Genomic DNA, 21,932 nt, shown 5'->3' with positions numbered 1-21,932 from the left:
CTTCCTCCACGTCTGGTCACCATTGTTAAAAGGATTTCATACCATCTCGAACAAGACCCCAGTCCTCAGAACCTTTCGGAAGGGCCATTTACTTAGATGCTGCAAAACTTCAGTATTTTAGGCAAATATCCCCTCTCTCCTTAAGCTAAACTGCTATAAGCCAAAACCATCTCACAGCTCTAAAGATAAGTGGTGTTGCATGTAATATTTTATCCCTTGCAAGCTAGCCACAGACCAGCCATAGTACTGAGACAGTGGCCATGTCAATGATCAGTGACATTAGGAGATTTGTGGATGTTAAAAGAGTTAGAGACTTCGGGCCTCATTACACGGAAGGCGGCAAGGGTTAACGGTCACCGGTAATGGTACCGGTGACCGTTAACCCTTACCGCCTTACTATGAGGTCCCTTTGCGGGTTGGTACTTTAACGCCTGCTTTTTGCAGGCATTAAAAACCAACCCGCAAAGGGACCTTGGTGCTAATTACGGCACCGCAAATTTGCGGTACCGTAATTAGCACATTCCCATTATGCCCTATGGGGCAAAAATGGGAATGGGGAAGGGCAATGGTAGAAGGGGGAATTACCGCCCCACCAACCTTGGAATAGGGTGGTAATTCCCCTTTCCTCCAAGGCGGTGCCGGTAATTTACCGGCATGGACCAAGGTGCTAATACCACCTTGGTTTACCGCCTTACGTGTAATGAGGCCCTTCATCTTACTAGACCTAGGGAACCATTTCAAGTTGCAGGCTAGTAACCATATACAAAAAGTTACCTGGCCCATCAGTTCTCCACATGCACCCTGCACAACATTTCTTGCTGCCCAAGAGTCGATTATCACTCGCCAGTGACTAATGGCCAGTGCATATTGTGAGGCCTGCTAGACCTATCTGTGGTCTTTCACACAGTCCACCATGCCACTTCCCTATGCAGGATTTGCAAACACTGGATCAATAAATCTTCTCAGGCCCCTTCTCTCTGGCCGGACAGAATTGGCATTGCTTTCGCACTAATCCGTCGTAAAGGGCAGGTTAGACTGTTCAGTCGGATGGTATGTAAGCGAAACTCTGCCCTTATTGACTCAACAGGAATCTCCATTCATGCTACTTAACCTTCTTAGTGGATCTAAGGTTCAGGAACGAGTGAACTAGTTGAAAATTGTTGTTTGTACAAGTGACTCACTCATCTGTGAAACGCTCTTCCTGCGAGAATTCCTTTGCTCCAGGATAATTTCAGATCGAAGAAGTTTGTATCTCTTTTTCTTGTAGCACTTCATATATCGCTCTGGGTGCTTGTCTCATGTACACCAGCATTAAAAGGACCATCACATGGTAGGCTTTGGGGATGGGCTTTATGTGCTAAGCAGTCTATTGAATAAAACAAAAGCAATCCAGCACCTAGGGAATAGCGCAGTGCGATGAGACATTGGATTGTTAGAACTGCTGTATAAGCCATGGTGTTGGCAGGTAATGGGAGGGGATTATGCAGCTAGCTACAGTCATGGGCATGTCCCTTAAGACATGCAAATGGTGGCCGAAGGAAAGGGGAGGCTGTATAAAACTGTATGGGGTGGGACAATGACACACTAATGGTGGTAATTTAAATGCATATTCTGTCACTATTTTCTTTAGTCTTGATATCAGAGGTGTGGAGTGGAGGAAAGGAAGGACCCAGGTATGGGGTTTGAATTTGGGGGGCGGTGACTGAGTTTGAGGGGGAAATGAGGGGGCACAAAAGAGGGCGGACAGAGGGAACACCATTTCACTGATTTTCCTTTTTACACTTCAACCACTGGGTTGAGTGAAAGGACATCGGCAACACAAACAAAATAGAAAAACATAGGCGTTAGTGCCCAAATCTATCTCCTTAATAAGTAAGAAGATAGATTTAGACACTAACTTATTTGTTTTCGATGTTTCAAAATAGCATAACACGTATGCTAATTTGTTAGTTAATTGTTAAAGAGTGCAGATTGGTGCTGGTGAGCATTAACATTTAACATTTATTTTGAGTTCCACAACTTGCACCGGCATGCACAGCACGCTTCAGGCCATGCCCATCATTACAATACCCCGTCTCCATTTCTCACCTGATTTAAAGCAATGGACCTTGCATTGAACATGTTTGAATTGTTTGAGAGTCACCAGTACCACCCCCAAATAGTTGTTATCTTGACATAATAAAGAGGAAAAAAGGGTACATATAGGATTGCAGTAAAATTCTTTAATGTCCCACTGTGGGGAATCTGCCCTTTGTCCAACTGCCACACTGTGAAAGCAAAAGATGAGATGCAACATTCCCTTTAAAACTCAAATTATGATCTGCGGTCTGGCACCAGACATGGATGAATGACTGGATTTCATAAACGGACAACTCCAGTAACACACAACAACCTTTGAAGGAGTAACAACAAAAGGCTTTCCTCCAGCAACATGGACTTAATAACATAAACGCATACAGGCTTAGAATGGGTAGCTACCCTTTAGAGGCAGCCACTTAACACCTGAATACAACGTTCATTTAAAATGTGTTTTAAGCTGCAAAGTCGCACCAGGGCGTATGCAAAATAGAACCATTTAGAGTGAGCCCAAATCCCACTGTAGAGAGACTTTGCACCTGCCAGCATTTCAAACATCACTTGTAATTCACTTCTTCCTTCCATTGGAATATCCTTAGCAAAGATTCACTTTATTTTGAATCAGTGTTGTGACTGTCACAATGAGATCTGCAAATATGCGTTCTTGATAAGGGCAGAATGGAACTATTTAGCATCTCAGCACAGGTGATGGTATTGGAATCTCAGATCCCAAATAAGCAACACTGAAACGATCCAATGCCTTTGCCAACTTACAGAAAAATCCTAAGTGAGACTTGTAAAATACTTGGCATTAAAAAAAACATCTGGAAATGCGCTAGGATCATTAAATTAAATGTGTTTGTCTCTACAATACAAACGCAGAGCTCCTCTGTTGCACTCAACCATGTTAAATATGTTTACCCTAGAGTCTTTGGAAATATTAGTAATTAATAATAAAATCAATGTGCTTACCCGCCTCTCCTCTAAGTCACGCTTCATTTTTCTCTGCTCGTCTTCATCAAGAATCTGATTGCCATCATGGTCGAATCTTGAGAATGCTGCTGTTATTTCATGATCTGCATGTCCAAGTCTAAAGTAGAGATACACATCAAGTGAGACACTTAACCTTTTATGTATAACACGAAAATGCAAGTGAATGTTATTCATAGAGGAACTATTTGGTCCCATGTCCCATTTCTATGCACCAGATGACCCTAAGGTGCCAACCAATTTGTCAATATTTTCAGTAGGCGATAGAAAAGGGATCACTTAAGTAGGCGATAGAAAAGGGATCACTTAATGAGATCAATGTACTCCCACTGGAGTTCAGTTGAAGTGATATCAGTAGCTATTATGAGTGAAATGCTCTTCTTGGCTCGTTGCATCTTGTAGATTGAGGAATATCTGGTAAGAACACTCGCACTCGGTCATGAAATTACTTAGGCCAATGTATGCATTGCACATTGCCGACACCCATATCTTGATAACAGAAGCACTTTATCAAGACATACGATTCTTGAAGCATTATAATCGTTGGATGCCTGAAGGGTAGTGGACTAAGGGGCACCGTAATTGTATTTTAACAACACTCATACATAACGTCATGGTCATAAGACTAGCCATTTCGGACACTTGTTGGCAACTCAGTCTTTTTATGATTCTAAATATAACAAATTATATATATACAAGTGACAGTGTACATACTGTCTGGGTACTGACTGAATAGTAATCATAGCATACTAACACGTGCATCAGTGGTCAGGGGAAAGGAGCAACGGCCAATGTGTCCCTTCTTTGCATCATGTGCTTGTTTTTCCACTTTCTCTTGAACGCGTTGGGACAGTGCCATCTCAGAGAAAAGAGGCTACCAGCGATACAAAGCATATAACCTTGCTTGGATTAATTCATGGATGTCCTCGGAGCCAGAAGTTCGTTCGTATATTTCACTGGTCAAGAGTAAAGCAAACTGTACATAGCCTTTTATTAATTACAAGGGGCATTTATCAGTGGGGGAGTGCACAAAGGAGATACTGGGACTTTCTTTGTTACATGCTAAGCATCGGGGCTGAGTTGGTGAACGGGGACAGGTGTGGGGAGAAGCTGTCCCTTTAAGACAAATCAACTTCACTTCACTTTTGAACATGCTTCTCAGAAAAATTGCTGTTGGCCCCCTAGGCTGATGAAGAAGGGCCCCCTAGGCTGATGAAGAAGGGCCCTTTCAATGGCTTGGCAGGATACGTAGCCAGGTCTGTCCCAAAGGGGAGAGGTGTATATGGGATATCTTGACTGGGGAAATTATTAATTGTCCACTGATTAGACAGTTTCAGGGAAATGTGCAAAGAAAGAACATCCAATGGTTGTTCACTAGGTTTATTACCCACTTTCATGTGGCATTTGACACAGCGAAGCATACCATTCCCTATATAGGATGTATAAACACTGCATCAATTAATCTAATCAGGTGCTTTCCCTCTGACCAGACATAGGTGGCGTCTCTTCCGCCCCTCCATACCCCACAGAGGGCAGGTTGGACTGTGCAGTCTGATGTTATGCAAAATAAACTCTGCCCTTATCGACTCAACAGGTGTGTCCACACACATTACCTAAACCTCTAGTGGGCCTAAGCATTAGGAAAGATTGATCTGACAGCAAATTGTTCTTTGTACAACCGACTCATATGCAGAACGCTCTTCCTGAGAGAATTCCACTGCTCCAGGATAATTTCACATCTAGGATGCTTCTTAAAATGTATCTCTTTTCTACTCCTCTAGGGGGAATGAGCAATCAGCAGGGGACAAACAGTGATGTGGGTCCTCTAACAGAACTGTGGTCTGCAGGCAGTGAGAAGTGATGCAGGAGATCTCTCTTGGATTGTTAAACCGGGCAACAACTACAGTTTTCTGGTGCAGGGGGATCTAGTAGCAAGGAAGGAAGCTGTGTGTGATCCCAGAGGTAGCAGACAAGGCTGCAGTATCGGAGGATGGGAGAGAAGGTAGATCAATGGGGGAGGAATGATTGAAAGATTTAGTGGCCCATCTATGTCTTCCAGGACAGAGGTATGCATAAAGGGAGTGATGGTGCAGATAAATTAGAGCAGAAAAATGGAAAATAAGTCAGGACACAAGCTGTGTTTTATCTAAGTTGGCACACAATGGAGAAAGGGAAGAGTCGCTGGGATTCCGGCACCTCTAGCCCACTCCAAAAGCTTATTAGTTCATTTTTCTGTCTTACATTTACCCTGCAATTATTTTACAATACAGTACCACATTTTGTGCAATACTCTCCCCTACATTGAATACAATGATCCAACCTACAACTTGCCTACAATGATTAAATGAAAAAGAATGTCAATCAAGGGCCTGAAGCTTTGGAATAAATTACACCAGCATCTAAGAAGGAATCTATATACCTGACAAAGCACTCAAAACTCGTCTATTCTTATGGGCTCTTCAGACCTAGAAAGCCTTCTCCCCTGGTTTTCTACCAGTGAACTTCCATGACCATCGCCACTGTACACCCCAATTTATCTATGCTTTTAGCATTTAGATTTTCATTGGTATGATCATGGGAATCTGTCTTCAATACCATTCTTTTAATAAAGTCCTTGATTTTAATTAATTTATTTGTTTCTTTCGCCCCTCTTCCCTGGCCCTTTTTTCCCCTTGCACTCGGAAGCATCTATATATTACATGTCCACAGTAGTGGCCATGTAGTTATGGTTAAGTTGCTGTTTCCACTTTTTGGGCGGCTTATAACTCCGCTCCTCCTGGACGAATCCTCACCAAACTTTGCAGAAAAAAGTATATGGGCCACTCTGAATATTATTATAAAGTTTGGTGAGAATTCGTCTGGGGGGAGCAGAGTTATAGGGGGGGTCCGAAAACATCTTTTTTTCTCATAGACTGAATGGGGGAAAAACTTTGCGCACGGCTACAGGTGAAACCGCTGGACGGATTTAGACGAAATCTGCGGCAGATACAGGAGCTTGGTCCAGAAAGCGTGCTTTTGTAAATTTTGTCACCATACGTGCAGTACGTTCATTTATAATTATGAAAAAGTAGGTCTGAAATAATTAGTGATATTTATGTTCGCTCCGCGGTCACACTGCAATATCTCTGCCCATTGGCTGCTGCGAGACGTGTTCTGCGTCAGATGGTTTGGATGCGCCCGACATCTTGGATCCGCGGAAAGCGGAGCAACAACCAATGTACACATGCTTTTTTCATTACCCTATTTTGCTGTGTCACAGAGCATTGGGAAAGGTTCACACGGTAAGAAATGGGTGATCTATGCATTTGTTATTCGGCCGTCATGATGTAATTTCTATGGACACCTTGTACGTGGGGGGTAATAACGATAGCACTTCAGTGCATGTAGTGGACAGGAAATGAGTAACACTTCAGTCCATGTAGTGGACAGGAAATTTGTAACTCTTGAAAGCACACAGGTATTATAGGTAGGCAACAGAACAAAGAGGTGGTTGTGGGGAGATTTAGCACTCTTGGGTGCAGGGCCGAAGGCCATGCACCCAATACTACACTTATACCTACTTTATGACATATGTCCTGTGGCCTCCTCGTATGCACAGAAAATTAGGGATCCAATAACGCCAGCATTTCAGCCCGTGCAGTGCACAGGGGAGTTGGTAGATTTGTAAGGACACGTACATTACTGTTTCCAATGGCTATTATTATATTCATTAGTACACTGCCATGGTTGGCACATGCTACAGTGGTTGTGGCCAGGGTCTAGAGTCTTGGATGCATGGCCGTCGGCCAAAGGCCGAAGGCCTTACTTCCAAGACTGTAGGCCCTGGCCCAACCACCGCCGCATGTGGCACCCATGCATACACCCCTTGTGTTGCATTTTCATTGGCAAGTTGTGGGGAGTGCGTGCACTGTTGGGTACATGGCCGAAGGCCATGCACCCAAGAACAAAGAGGTGGTTGTGGGGAGATTCTGCACTCTTGGGTGTAGCATGTGCCACCCATGCACACATCCGTAGTGTTGCGTTTTGATTGGCAAGTTGTGGGGACTGCGTGCAGTCTTGGGTGCATGGCTGAAGGCCATGCAACCAAGAACAAAGTGGTAAGTACTAGACTTGGAAGACACTGCTCACACATCCCATGTAAGATCTACAGACATACACCTAGGAGGGAAGCCTCTGGGCAGAGGTACTGAAGGATAACACACCTATAGAATAACCCCCACTACCACACATCACCGAGGTGGTTGTGGGGATACCCTGCAGTCTTGGGTGGGTGGCTAAAGCCCATGCACACAAGACTGAAGTCATAAGCAGTGGAGTTACAAGTTAATATGGGTGTGGTGGATTGTGGTCATTGTGTTGAGGCCCTAGTTTCTTCACTTCATGGTTGCAGACGATGGTCCGAAAAGTACATTTATAAGCAGCTAATTTACAAGGACCATGTTTTACATCTGCAGCGATGGTTGTGGATAGGAACTGTACTCCTTGAAACTTGGTTGTAAGGCCTATGTGGTAGGTTACTCACCGCAGATGAAAGGCCAGCCTACAGGCACTGCAGCATATTACTACCATAGATTAGACAAGTAGATTCCCATGTGTAGAAAATGCCTGCCAATATACTTACTCCTTTCTTTGTTCACAATCCATAACCTTTTTTAAATTGGTTATCGTACTTGGCGGAAGTATCACTTTTTCCATTTCTGTGATGAAAGAAAAAGGTGTGTTAATGTTTGCAGATTTTCCACATTTACCACATTGCATAATAGACAGTTAACTTTTTTTTTAGACCCTCATATGTAGTTTACAAACCAGTGTACTGTGCATTGCGCTCAGTTTCTGTGTTTGCTTTTATAATCCTTGGGTCTGGGGAAAAAAATCCTTGTCGGATTAAAAAAAAACCTTCATTTCTTATGCAACTCAGTACTTCATTTTTTCCTTTCAGTGTTTTCTTCATTTTTCTGATCAATGTTATGTTTGTTGCCTTCCTGCCCATTTTTAACAGTTAGATACCTGTAGGCGTATTCTAACTGTGCATTTGTTCCTACAGATTTGTGATACTCATTCATTTGTGTTGTTGACATATCCTGTTTCCTTTATCTTTCCCATTCATGTTTTCTTTGTTGCCCTCCTGCCGATTTTTAACAACAGTTAGATATGTATAGTCGTATTCTGCCTGTGCATTTGTTTCCAACGATCTGTGAAAATCATTTATTTGTGTCATTCTTCCATCCTGTTGGGTAGTTAGATACCTGAGGATGTATTCTAATTGCTTGTAGTCTTTCACATACGTTGTTGACAATTTTGAAGTACACATTATTTCGTAAATTTTGGCTTCAAGAACATTAAATACGCATTTGCTAGGTTAGCTGGGAACCTCTGCTTTAGAGTAATGGTGCTATCATTACATTCAAACCATCCAGAATTCTTTTTAATGTATACAGTGTATTGACCTGCATTGGCTGTAGCTCCTGCATGGTAGATTATTCCTACTGTTGTAAAGGTTTTCTTTCCGAGTGAAACTTGACCGCGTGTAAATCCAGTTAGTTTGAAGTTGTTTTTGGTGCCATCTGCATTATAACGTAGAAGCTCTCACAATTTGGTATGGAAATATACACAAATCGCTCATTTGGGATTTCTTCCTATATCACTTTGTTACAGAGAGTGCATGTATGTTTCCACATGTACGAAATTTGGAAGATTTAATTTACAGGTGTGCTTTTGTTTTCCAATACTAATAGTATGTACATTAGAAATTCTTGTGGATCTTCTTGTGAGTTCATAGCGAATCTCACCATTCCAGCACAGTCGTCCAATTGTTGCCTTACTCCATGAACACTGTATGTATTGTCAGGATTGCTTGTTGCATTTCTATGCAGCACTAACATTTGAAAACACAATTGGTCTGTGCTGTGCAGGTAAATATTGTTAACAATTGGTGGCAATTGAAATAGAATATTCATTGTTATATTTGCATAGCAACTTACCCCACTTTCAATTGTAAATTTGAATGGGCCATCAAGTTCTGTATCTGAGTGCATCTTTCGGCTTTTCTGTTGCTTCTTTGCTGACGTGCCTGGTTTACATTCCCTAATAGGTTCTTCTATGTTTGCGGCAATTGATGAAACTTTAGCTTCTTTTCTTTTTTGGGGGGAATTTCTTGTTGCATTCTGTTGAATTTCTGTTTCATTTACTTTTTATTTTCTCCACATTTCACTTTATCTGGAACAGGGTATTGTTTCAGATGAGGGGTGTACAGTGAACACAATCTATTGTATTCTACAATGCAAGGAATATCAGCTTTGACTTTACTTGAATCAAAGTTTATTAGCAATAGACCGTCAAGTGTACGTAAGTGTGATAATGCTACGTAGCTCATGCCTTCCTTAAACACTGTCTTTCCTATATCTATCAATGCTTTCTCCAGGGTAAGACCTTGGGATATATGAATGGTAACTGCATATGCAAGAGTTAGAGAAAATTTCTCTCTACGTACATACATGTCTTTCAAGAGGAGAAATCGAGCCATTGAGCGCATATCCTTTTCCCTTCTGAAACTTTATCAAAGCGAACATTTACAAACTGAATGCTGCTATCACGTGGGTATGATTGAAAGCCAACAACTGTGCCCAGTGCTTCATTAACTAGCCCTTGCTCTACGTCAATGTTACGTTTAAGCATTAGTCTACAATTTAATGATAATTTCAATACTTTTTCCAACCCAGCTGAGTTGGAGATTGAATTTTCTAAACTATTTAGTCTTGTTGTGGCTTGCTCACACATGGGTTCTGTCAAACCATGTACGTCTAGTTTGTATGTGGCGCTAATTTCTATTATTGCTTGCATTTCTTTCTTTAACATTGTTTCATTGAATTTGAAACAGCTTGCAAGAGTTGGCATTAGGCCATACAATTGACATTTGTGTGCGCTATTTGTTCCATAACATCAGTTGCACATGCATTATCGCCATAAAGTGCATGTATATGCTGCTTTTTCAATACAGCTTGTACTTCTTGCGATAATACACCAACTCTAATACTTTTTAAGTTGTTGGCACACGTGAGATCTGCAGATTGCTGCATGTTCTCAGTTAATTCTCTGTATTGGAAATGTTGCAAAAGGTTAATATTACCTATGCTACCAACAGTTTTCCGGCAGAGTTTGTGGCCTAAGGTTTTAAAAATCGGTTCACCTTTTACTGGTATCAATTGTACAAGATCTCCGAAAACGATAATGTGTTTCCCTGAAAGAGTTCTTCATTATTACTTTTAAGTACTTCTTGCAATCTGAGATGAATTAAAGCCAACATTAGATTGAAGACCATGCTCACTTCATCTATTAGTAGCATTTTCATTTGTTTCAATACTCTATGTAATTCCATTGCAGCTTCTGCAGAAAGTTTGTAGTAGTCTAATTTATTTTGATGCTCTACTGGAAGCAGTAGTAATCGGTGTAAAGTCACACCGCCTATGTTGTAGGCAGCTAAACCTGTGGGGGCTGTTACAACAGCTGACAGTTTGTTGTTTGTCAATTGTTGAAGGAACTTGATTATAATTTTGGTTAAGAATGTTTTCCCGGATCCAGCTTCACCACTGACGTACAGCAGTATAGGTTTGTAATCTTGGAGGTACATTCTTTATTTTCTTGTTGTATGCCATGCACAATTTGTTTTGTTACCTCTTCAAAAAAGGTGCACTGATCGTCGTTGTTAAGTTTTGCTTGTTGTACAGTTAAGTCCTCTATATCTTCTTGATACTGATACATGGTGTTTTCTTCTTCTGCCATAGCAACTTCAGCCTCATTTGCTATTAGTGGTTGTCCTAACGGTTCTTGACTTCCTGTTACAGAAGGTTGACTACTGTCGGAAGAGTCTTTATCTGGTTGGGCCTGAATTTCTTCTTCCTGTTGCTGCTCATTGTGTAACATTGTTTTGTACTGCGTAAAGTTAACATCGGTGATAGTGCTTTCATTTGCTTTGAAAGCATCTACATAGCACTCCTAATTATTTAGTATGTCTTCCTCTTTTCTCCATGGTTTGAAAAGTTGTAACAGAGACATGTAATATAGTTCTTTCTGTTGAGGAGTCTTTAACGACAATTTCACATGATTAATTAAGCTTTGTTTGTTAAGTTTCACTAAGCTCCCTCCACAATCGGACACCCTATATCTACGTTTGCTTTCATCAGGTTTTACATTATATTTGTATGCAAAGTTTTGAGCTATGTGGTATAGACACATGCTTTCCAGGGTGGTACTCCTGTTTGGATAGTATGTGTCCAGTAAATTGTTTTTTAGAATGCCTTGGCTGTTGCGATTATTTCTGGCAATTGTTTCTATGTCCTCATATGAGTTTAGCACTCTTTTTCTAGATTTTGCAGGACCAAGACTGAGCCATACAATCTTGTCTGATTTTCCATACAGAGCAGTGCTGGTTAAACGATCTGCTGCTTCATAGGCCCCACATTCTCTATGAGAGAGCATTTTTATGCCTAGGCTGTACAATTTCTGTGATAATATTTTGTCTGATGCTAGGTCATCCCAGAGGTCTTGAAGCTCTGTTTTTTCAGCTTTTGTTAAGTAGGCTGGAACATATTGTGCAACAGCAGTTGAATTGTCTGCAATGTACTGCACATCTATGTTTGTGTTCCATATTAGGGCAATGATTGCATTGTAATCATTGATATATTTTGATTCTTCCCTTCTTTTTATGTAATACGTGTTTTTAGGTGATTTACCTTTAACACTATGTCGAACTGAAGACATGAAGTTGTTTACTTCACCTGTTTCTGTAGGGAAACCAAAGCAGCATTTGGTGTAGTATGCATCTTTGTTTTTGTATTTACGGTGACAATATTTACCACATTTGTGTCTTTGAAATTGTAAAATCTGCCCATGCAGCTCACTATGTGTTTGCTGTGAAGGGATTTCACATGTGACATATTTTTGGATAAACGGCAAAACAGTGCTATCACTGTCGTGCCCAAATTCTGGTGCACCTTTGATCCATAACAGCATGTGAATATGTGGTGCTCCACTCGTTTGATATTCTTTTCTCCAAAAGAAGTGTTCCACTTCTCCAAGGGGAGGAACAGTTTTATTGCAAATAAAGTGTAGCATTGCAATGAAACGATGATGGAAATATCTTGAGAAATTAACTGGATCTAAAGAGCAAAGTTCTCCAGGTGTTAATATATCTATGTTGTTTTGTTGCTGTTTGCTATGCGTAAGAACTCATGTAAATCTTCCCATGCATATTGTGCACAACTTAGCGTAACAAACCAAGTTGGTGGTCCAAGGTTTCTGATCATGCAACGCACGTCTCTGTGCCGTCTAAATCAGTATTCCTTTGCACCACGCATGTTTGCAAACAAATTTGTTATACTTGATTGTAAAACCTCATCTTTTTCTTGTACTTTTTGTATTAACTGTGTAGCTGACATATTTTGAAAGTGCGTTCCAGATTTAAGAATGTGTGCAACTCCATAACATAGTGTTGCTAATTCGTTTTCATAAAGTAGGTGGAATATGTATTCCACATTTTGTCTAAATCTGGGATCTTGCGAATAACTTCTTAATGAACGGTATTCTGATGCCCCAATCTGAGTGGGTCTATCATCGTATCTCCCACCTTTGCCAGTAGGAAATAGCAGTGGAAAAGCATGTGCTTCTATACTTTTTTCCCAAATACTCTTTGGTGACCCTTTGGCTTGTCGCATTTGGTAGGTTTCTAGTGCATCATCTATGCTTTCATTGGAATGCAATGGATGAATTGTGTAATGGTCCAAAAGAGTGGATACTGTAGCTGGATCCAAAAGTGCTGAATTGTCCATTTTCTGATGACTCTTGAATTATTTCAGTTGTTTGCCTTAAGCTTTCATCAATATTTATTTTCTTGTAGTACTCATTGTTGCATTTTAGATATTGCAATGCTTGTGTAACTTTGTGTAAGTCTACTAATTGTTGTCAAATGTGTTTGTCCTTTGTTGGTACTCCATTTACCAAGACTTTTAAAGAATGCTCTATTGAACCTTCCACTCCTAGAGTCTGCACATTTTCCATTAGATCTAATGGCAAGTAAACTACTTTGCCACAAATGCCTTTCACCAATTCAGAGGAAGGAAAATTTGCTGTTTTTGGATGAAGGCGTATAATTGCTTGAAATGGGTGAACTGTTTGAATTATTATGCTCTCATACAAATTGAGCTGTTGCAGGATTTTTGGTAATGGAAACAATTCCAAATTATTTGTAATTGCACATGAAGCAGTGTGGTTGTTGTCTAATTTTGTAGTACAGTAACTGCAACATATTAGGCATTCAGTTATTTCATATTTGCTTTCAGCTAAAAGACACAAAGCTAATTCAAACCATTTAGAGTCTTCATTGTTTTCAATTGTGTATGCTATGTCCACATTTTTGTATTCCTTTTGTAAAACATTCTGCGGCAACATACACACACATGGTTTGTTGCTTGAGCCTGTGACCTTTTAAATTTTAGTATTTCTTTTCTGTATGTGTGTAATAGAAGGTTGCTATGTGCAGAATTGTCGCTACTATGCTCTAAAACTGTTGCATTTTCTAAGTGGCTCTCACTTCCAAAATACTTTTTGTGAATACGGTCCATTTCTTCTTGTAAGTATTTGGGTGTACCATGCAGAAGAGTGGTATTTAAATTGCCTAATTCGGAAGCTGGACTTTTTGCACAGTATATTTTATACACTAAATTTCTTACTTTGGAATGATGTACTGATATTCTATTGATATCATGGAAGGTACTTTTGCAAATAGGCCCTGAAATGCAGGCTAATGAATGTCCTTTTAGCCTTGTGTCTTTCCGTACTACACAAATATCCATATTTTGCAACACTTTCATTTTACTTTTATCTTTTCCTTTTACATATTGATTGAGGAACTGACGTAAAGATTTGAAAGCTTAGTTTGGAATAGGACACATTGATGTGAATGGGCAATTGTATACTGGACAGTGTGGTTCTGTTGAATTGAGAGGTAATTCTGAGTTTTCAGAAGATAGTTTTGTAAGCAATGTTTCTTGTTCCATGAAGGTAGTATTGATTTTCTCATACCCTCGTCCATTGCTATGGATGGCAATTGTGTTTGTTTGATTTTGTTTGTATGCTTCTTCATTAAATTTTGGCTCTGTGGTTGTTGTGTGACTTCATTCACCACCACAAACATGCAAAACATTATTTTTGTTCACATTCCGTTTATTGCTCAGTTTCATTTGTAGTTTGGTACTTAGTTTTGTTAGTGCTTTCATCCTTTTTAACACTAATATGAACAACTTCCTTTTGAGAAGGATTGCACTGTCCACAAGTGCTTGTAGAATTAACTTTCTATGGTACGTTTTAAGGGGTGAAGATGATTTTGGTCCTCTTCTTAGTAGATTCTGAAGGACTCTGACGAAACATTTTTGCTAAAATACTTTTTTTACTATGAGTTCTTCTTACACTATCAGGATTATTAGGAACATTGTTAGCTGTACTGGCAGCCGTTTTTTTGACAACATTTCTGTGTTTTGTGATACTTTTTGATGGAGGAGGTACAGTTTCGGTAGTTGAGACTTCTTTTATTATGTTACCCAACTGCATTAGGTAGTTTGTATCAAGATTCTCCACTAACTCTACAACAGGTGGATGCTTACATTGGACACCTTTATTTTTATTTGCTCTAATTCTGCGTTCCTTTCTACGGAGCTGCTTTTTGGTAGGCATTCTTTGGTGTCTGTTGAGAAAAAAAGTATACTTTGGTCTGTTGTCCAATGTATGTGTGCTGTGTGCATGTGTGCATAAATGTGATGGGGAAGCTCTTTGGCATGGTGTGTCAACGCACAGTGACCTCTAACTATCATTTGGAAGGCTAGTTTACTGTTTATATACTAGTACAATGGCTTTAGATGAGAGTACAAAGAGCCCTACTTGTGACAAGAACCATGATTAATAACCAAAATGCCAAAAACTTGCTACCACATCTTATTTTCACAATCTAACCTTCTAAGGATTTCCTATATTATTTCAATACCAAACACACAGGGATTTGTCAGCCATTCCACCTGTTATTCTTTGTTCAATAAATGGATATTTGTAGGTAGAATGGTTTACAAATGAATGCTTGCTTTGGTGCCCAAAATAAACAAATAACCCATGCAGCCTCTTTAAGGAGTAGTTACAATATGAAGGTTGTACTGTACTTACTTTTTTGTGCAAGATGACCAGGTTTCTTCGGATATGTCGTCTGCAGTGCAGATGCTGTTGATTCTCAGGAGAGCAGTCTTCACTGTGAATTAAAAAATCGATATCAATTACTTTGTGTATTTGCAGCGGTCATGATACTGCAGACTTTACTTGTACTTCTTTCGTCAGAGGATTCAACTTTCATATTTCAACCCAGTCCACGTGCACATTTCACTTCTCTCTGTGCAGTCTTTGCAGACTACTTTCAATATGTTACTTGAAAGTCCTTCAAAATAACTACATTTCTTAAGGGTTTGCAAATGCTTTGTTCTTTACAAAGTGTAGTATGTATAGGAGAGAGGTTTGTAAGCCATAGGGCAAAGTAGTAGATGGGCAAACATGTTGTACATGTTAATGAAAAGCACGATGTTAAAAAATCGGGAGACCCTCCGAAGGACATGTCAGCACCACAATCGGGAGCGCTTACTATTCTCACACGATCACATTGCAAGTGGCATTACTGTAGGCATTACAGAGTACAGAACTCCGACACTTCACATACAAAATTGAGGTCTGCCATAAATTATACTTCTCAACTCACACGCTTTTGGCTGGGTGTCCACCGCCTTGTAAATGGCAGACTCATCCGCCAAGCCTATGCACGGCCATTCATTCCAATGGGCATCTCACCCACCAAAAACAAAATCGGCTGATTTCACCCGCTTTAAGACATAAATGGTTGAGAGCTATGCCTAAATCGTCATGCTTGCAACGTATGTACAGGTTATGCAGAAGACAGTAAGCAGTCGTGCGATTTGTTAATGACAAATCGGCAATCTTGCACTTTAAAAGGGGGAGCGTTGTTATGTGTTCCCTATGGACATTTACCGGCATTGTTTTGTCTATTTTAAATTATAAGGCTTCCACATGTACTCTGATTAAAAAGTACATACCTGTACTCTATACTGATGCATGTGGGCATGCATGGAGCTGTACATAGAAATTCGCAATCGTTGCACAGTAGCTTGTGAAGTAGGTGCTTTGCAATGGTATGCGATTTCCATTAAGGTTCATCAACAGTAATTTTGAAGTGTGCAATGTTGATGACAGAGTTCAAATTAGCAATGTTCTATATGATTGGTGGATGATTGTGCGCCCGCTTAGTTGTGTCCAATGAGGGACTCGCTTTGGTACCGCTGTAGAAAGGGTGGAAGGACTTGGTAAGAGTTACGTGCCGCACGGAGGCAACGCTTGTAAACTGGTAGGGCGTGTCACATACGGGTTTCTACAGCAAATACTGCATGGAAAGATGACAGTAGGCATCAGCCAATCAGATGTTCACATTACACTTTTGTGTCGAAAGACGGTGCGCACACTGAAAATGGCAGAGGTGGAGAGGGTCAGGGTTTTGGTGCTTGGAGACATTTTTGTGCAAGGCTTACAACACTATGCCGAGAGTAGGCATGTGGCACACCATTTCGATGTGCGAGGAGTGGAGGTGGCGTGGAGCGCTGACACTGATGCCAATGCTGCGGCAATTCTGTAAGTTTGCAGAGACATGCGTAGAATGCCACTTGGGATACCTGACTTCACATACTTTGTTGGCAGATTCGGCACAGTTGGTTGAAGCACTCATGACCATCTTCCCAACATCGAAAGTTATTTTTTCTGCTTTACTCCCGAGAGTACAATGGAACACTTCTGTTTTCTGTCCAGATCAAAGCATCGGGAGGTGCATCATCAATCGCGGCATGCGTGCATTCATGCTACGAGTTGGTATGTTTTTTTGTAGCCACGATAACATTGCTCCAAGCAATGCGCATTACTTTGAAGGAGATGGTGTTGTGCTATCCTCTTTGGGAAATGCAATGTTCTTTTGGAACATAAGGCTTGCTTTAGAGAAGGTTCTGTAATGTTTGCAAGAGTAAAGGAAGGGCAAAAAATACAAAAAAATACATAAAATACCACATGTCTGTACGATATGTGGGCATTTTTTTTTTTAAGAGCCTACCTTAAAGGCGAAAAAGGGGAATAGCACTTTAATGTACCATTGTCACGCTCTGATCTTGTACATGTCTGCGAACATGGCGGTAGTTAGCAGGCAGCACATATCACCACCAGGGATTGATGGGTGGAGCCGCATGTAAATGAGAATGAGCGGAGCTAGGGATTGGTCCATAAAGTTCAGTAGGTGTGTTCTGACCGACGTACTTTAGTAAGACCATCTTCTCCCTCACAGGACACCAGACAGCCATGGCTTTCCATGCTCGAAAACAGGTTATCTGGATTGTGGGAGACTCATGGATACATTGGTTGAAGGTGCATGCTGAAAGTTGCAGTTTAGCTACAAATCACGGATTTCCACATGCGGAAATGCACTGGCATGGCGTCCGTGGCATGAGATGGCTGGACTTGGTACCTCTTTGTGTTACTTTACAGACATAGCGTCCTCCTGATATACTCATCATTCATTGTGGAGGAAACAGTTTAGGCCATGTATCTGGAATTTCTTTACAATTTGCCATGAAGGAAGGACTCGCGAAGCTCATAGACATGTTTCCAAATTGTTAAATACTTTTTTCCTGTATTGCCCAAAGACAAATATGGTTGCGTTCTTCTGCATTTGGTCCACAAACAGAGAAAGCGAGATGCAATGTGAATAAGGCTGTGTGTGCCTTTTTAAGAGATGTTGGCATGTCCTCTTTCCACAATGAAAACATTTTGTTTCGTAGCAGTTTCATTTTCCGCAGAGATGGAGTTCACCTCACATATGCTGGCAATCAGATGTTTCTTCACAATGTACAAAATGCATTGTGCCCTCTTTTGCAATCACACTAACCTATCTGACAATCCGTTTTCCCCAATCCACTGTTTTTGACCCACACAACACACCACCAAAAGGCTCTTTTCAGAGCCGCCCCTTATTTCCAACGTACACTTTATTGCGTTTGTTCTGCTTGCACCCTCCCTTTTTCCCCCTCTACGACTGTCCACAAACTGTTGCTGAACGCCGCAGGGGTCTACGGCCTTCACTTCATAGTTCTATTGTTACACTGAGAAAGACGCCTCTGAAAAGAGCCTTTTCTGTCATTTATGTTGTTTTTACGTTCATTTGTTAACAGCACTCGACACACTAGGAGAGGAGGCAAAAGGAGGGTAAGGAATGGACACCAGCCACGGGGATAAGAAAGGGCAACTGAACAGACAAATATTAAGGGTGAGCTTTATTTAGGTAAGGAGCAAATCTTCTGGTGCTCGGTGACTGCAGCCTCAAAAGCACTTTGAAAACTCTCCCCCCTGCAGAGTACTGCATCACAATACGTGCACACTACTGTCACCGTTGAAAGGTAAGGGTCAACAGAATTGCGAATGGCTTGTGAAGCAGCTGGACGGAGGCGCTCCCCTACAGGAGTGTCTCTTGTGGTGGGAGGATCGGATTATGAGGATGCTGTGGAGGAACTCAAAGGACTACGCTCTTCACATGGCACCACCTTGCGAATGTCCGCAGTGTGGAACGGAGTGAGGTGTCGTTTCATGGTTGTGGTACCAAAACTGTAGGCTCCAAATCTCCCGCAAATCAACACCACATTGCTCTGGTTACACTTCACCAGGTTTGCACGTGCTTTTGGTACGTTCTCATAAACGGAAAACAACCGCCACACCCACGACTCCCGCCGAGTGCGGAGTTCCTCCACTTCATTCTCTTCCTCCTCTTCTTCCTCAATCTCTACATCCTCACCCATATATGTCTCTGCAGGCCCTTGGTGAGATGGTGATGGTGGCGGGTTTGGGGTGGTGAAGAGGCTAATAACCCAACAGCAGCCATGGAAGCCATACCGATTAGTTTCCTTTTCGTCACTACAGCAGTAAAGGCAACGCACCTCAATCCGCTATAGCTACAAGGACAATGAAGATGCGCTCGGGGTTGCAGCCTTTTGTAGGGGTGCAGGGGTGTGCCTTGTGACCGTCTTCACCCCTACAAAGCGGTACACACATTTTACACAGCAACTCCTGAGGTGGCCTATTGTTTGGGATGTGTGAAATTAAATTTTCACACTCCAAAATATTTTGACTTGTGTCTACAAGTTCATTTTTATTGTTGCGGAAGCACACAAACCACGGAAACTAGTCCCCACGCTCAGCATAGGTGCGGTCACAAGATGACGTCCTCAACACATCCGCCCCCGTAATGAAAGTCCCCTGGACAGCAAATGCAAAAAATCAAACATGCGCATGCGCACAAGTGTCCTACGGACAGTGTTCGGGTTCTCAAACTACTTCAAAGTGCGACACAAGTGAGACGGACAGTTAGGAACTGGCGTGATGTTCGCAATACTTACGCTTATACTGCGCATGTGCATGTATGCTATGTTCACTGTACGGATAGTTCCGGTGTCCTTAGGACAACTCCATTTTGTTTGCCTGCGAACTTGCCAGCCACCGTGCCTGTTCTACGGACGGCACCATTTTGACTGCGCCCAATACGGACCGCTATACTGTCCTTCACACACTTTTTACTCATTTACACCCATTCTGAACATCTTGTGTGTTCTACGACCATGTATTATCTCGTTTCCAAGCGGTACGCCGACGTAGTATACCCTCTGGACACCCATTTCTGTTTATGTACGCACATTTTATAAAGATGGTGCAGTCCCACATCACATCCATCTTACTTCATATTAGACAGCACCCACATTCAATTTCTTGAGGATACGTCGAACAGGCGCGCTGTTCGCAAACTTTTTACGTCTTTTTAAAAAACATTCTACACACACACTCTTTCTCTACAACTACTGCACAAAAACATTTCAAACACACACACATCAATCTAAAGAAATAGCAGGGGAAGCGGACACGGAAACGGGGGAATTAGGATTCAACATGGGCTAGTTATGAGGAGAAGATTTGTTTAGTTTAATTTAGTTTATTCATTTGTATTGCGCACCAGACCCGAGGGTATGGGGGCGCATGAGCAGCATGGTTATTCAAAGCTTGGTTACAGGTTGCTTGTACATTATATTACAGTATTGCAGTGTGACAATGAAGGACAATGTGTACAGTTTTACAGAAGGATATAATACAATACAAATATTTTATACATTTACAGATAAACATACATTACAGGATTGCGGCAGTGTGGTGTTAGAGGTTAGAAGTATTTGTGAGGGGAAGAAGGGATGGATATTTCGTCAAAACGTCTATTTTCCTGTTCAAGGTTTGGGGATGGTTCACTAGGGAATGGAGAAGCAGGGCAGGTGCAGGTGGGGCAATGATAACAAACTGTTCCTCTCACACAGTCCTCCACAAACTCCCGTAAACTTTGAAAATTGTCGTTCAATGTGTCTATTTTCTGCTCTATCCTTTTTATCCTGTCTTCATCTGTCTCGTTTGTTGCCCTTTCTTCTTTTCTTTCCTGGTGTGTTAAAAAAAAAAAATACATAGGTTGAATGCCTCTAAAATACTGGTCACTATTTTGCATATGCAGAGCACTCTGTACCATTACTGTCGCTGTCTTCAGACATTTCGTCATGTGGGAAATGCTCCTCGAGCCACTCCAAAGTACTTGCCATTTCGGAGTCAAAACAACAGAAAGAAATTAGTATTTATGCACTACATACCACAAAAAAAAATCACCCATATAAAAACATGACCTGTACTCACTCTTTTGCTGTAATGTCCCTTGGTCCGACTGCATCCGTCCACTGTCGTTCCAGGCTGCCGAGTTTCTGTGAACTGATTACGCTGGAGGCATCCTTTCTTTTTATGGTACCATCCATTTTATTGTACATGGTTATTAAATGTGTGGTTTCTTTTCCTAACTCTGGTTTCCATATTTACTTATTACTACTTATAATATCTTTATGTCCTTCTTCTACTTTGCACAATTTTTGTGTACGACAATAGTACATTTTCAGCTATCCCCCGCCTCTTTGATTAATGATGATGCTGTTCAACCCCGTCCGCAAATAGGCGCTCAGTCTGTCCCTTTCCAAAATCATTAAGGAGGGGGTTCTGTATGTTCTATGTTAAATGTATGTCAAGTGCGTACATTATACTGCATATCTTTCAAAAACATATGATTACAGTGTATATTCTGCTGAACGACTTCATTGCCACAATTTCATGCTTAAGTTCCACCTTCCAAAAGCCTATGCAATTCCCTACAAAAAAATCTTTGTTGCGGGGACGTTATGATTAAGTTGCCCTCCCAAAAACCAGTTAAATTCACTACAAAAAAACTTTCGTGGGGGGACGTTATGGTTAAGTTGCCCTTCGAAAAACCAGTGAAATTCACTACAAAAAAAACTTTGTCGAAAAACCTGTACATTTTACTAAAAAAAACTTTCCACCTCCCCTTTATGCTTCAAATTAAAACCGAAAAACCCCTGAAATTCGACAGTTATGGTAAACTAAGCCCCAACCCTGCCACCACCCCTGTGGACTGCTAACACTAACACCCAGACCATGAAAAATGTCATCTCAAATGTCAATGATGACATCAATGACAACATCACTTGTTTAGCCCCTTTCTTTTCCTTCCCTGCCATACATATATATGTACATTCAGTAAAAAAATTTCACTAAAGGAATATCCCAGTCAATTATCCCCAAACCCTCTCCATAACCCAAAACGTTTTGATGAGACTTCCATCCCTTCTTCACCTGATATCAGTCATGTT

The 21,932-nt window shown here is 41.1% G+C and overlaps 1 protein-coding gene across 4 annotated transcripts in view; it reads right to left on the bottom strand.

Annotated features, from left to right (window-relative positions):
• LOC138472450 (polycystin-2-like protein 1) overlaps positions 1-21,932 on the bottom strand; it is a 2,384,383-nt gene that overhangs the window by 339,623 nt on the left and 2,022,828 nt on the right. For all 4 annotated transcript variants that reach the window (XM_069610623.1, XM_069610624.1, XM_069610625.1 and 1 more), the window contains one exon: positions 3,049-3,166. In XM_069610623.1, the coding sequence (XP_069466724.1) occupies positions 3,049-3,166 (118 nt within the window). The remainder of the gene's footprint in view (positions 1-3,048; positions 3,167-21,932) is intronic.

Source organism: Ambystoma mexicanum, chromosome 8 (assembly GCF_040938575.1).
Source record: "Ambystoma mexicanum isolate Mex_15411 chromosome 8, UKY_AmexF1_1, whole genome shotgun sequence".
In the NCBI taxonomy this organism is placed as follows: domain Eukaryota; kingdom Metazoa; phylum Chordata; class Amphibia; order Caudata; family Ambystomatidae; genus Ambystoma; species Ambystoma mexicanum.
The sequence above is the reverse complement of the archived record's forward strand: the minus strand, read 5'-3'. Positions and strand labels throughout refer to the sequence as shown.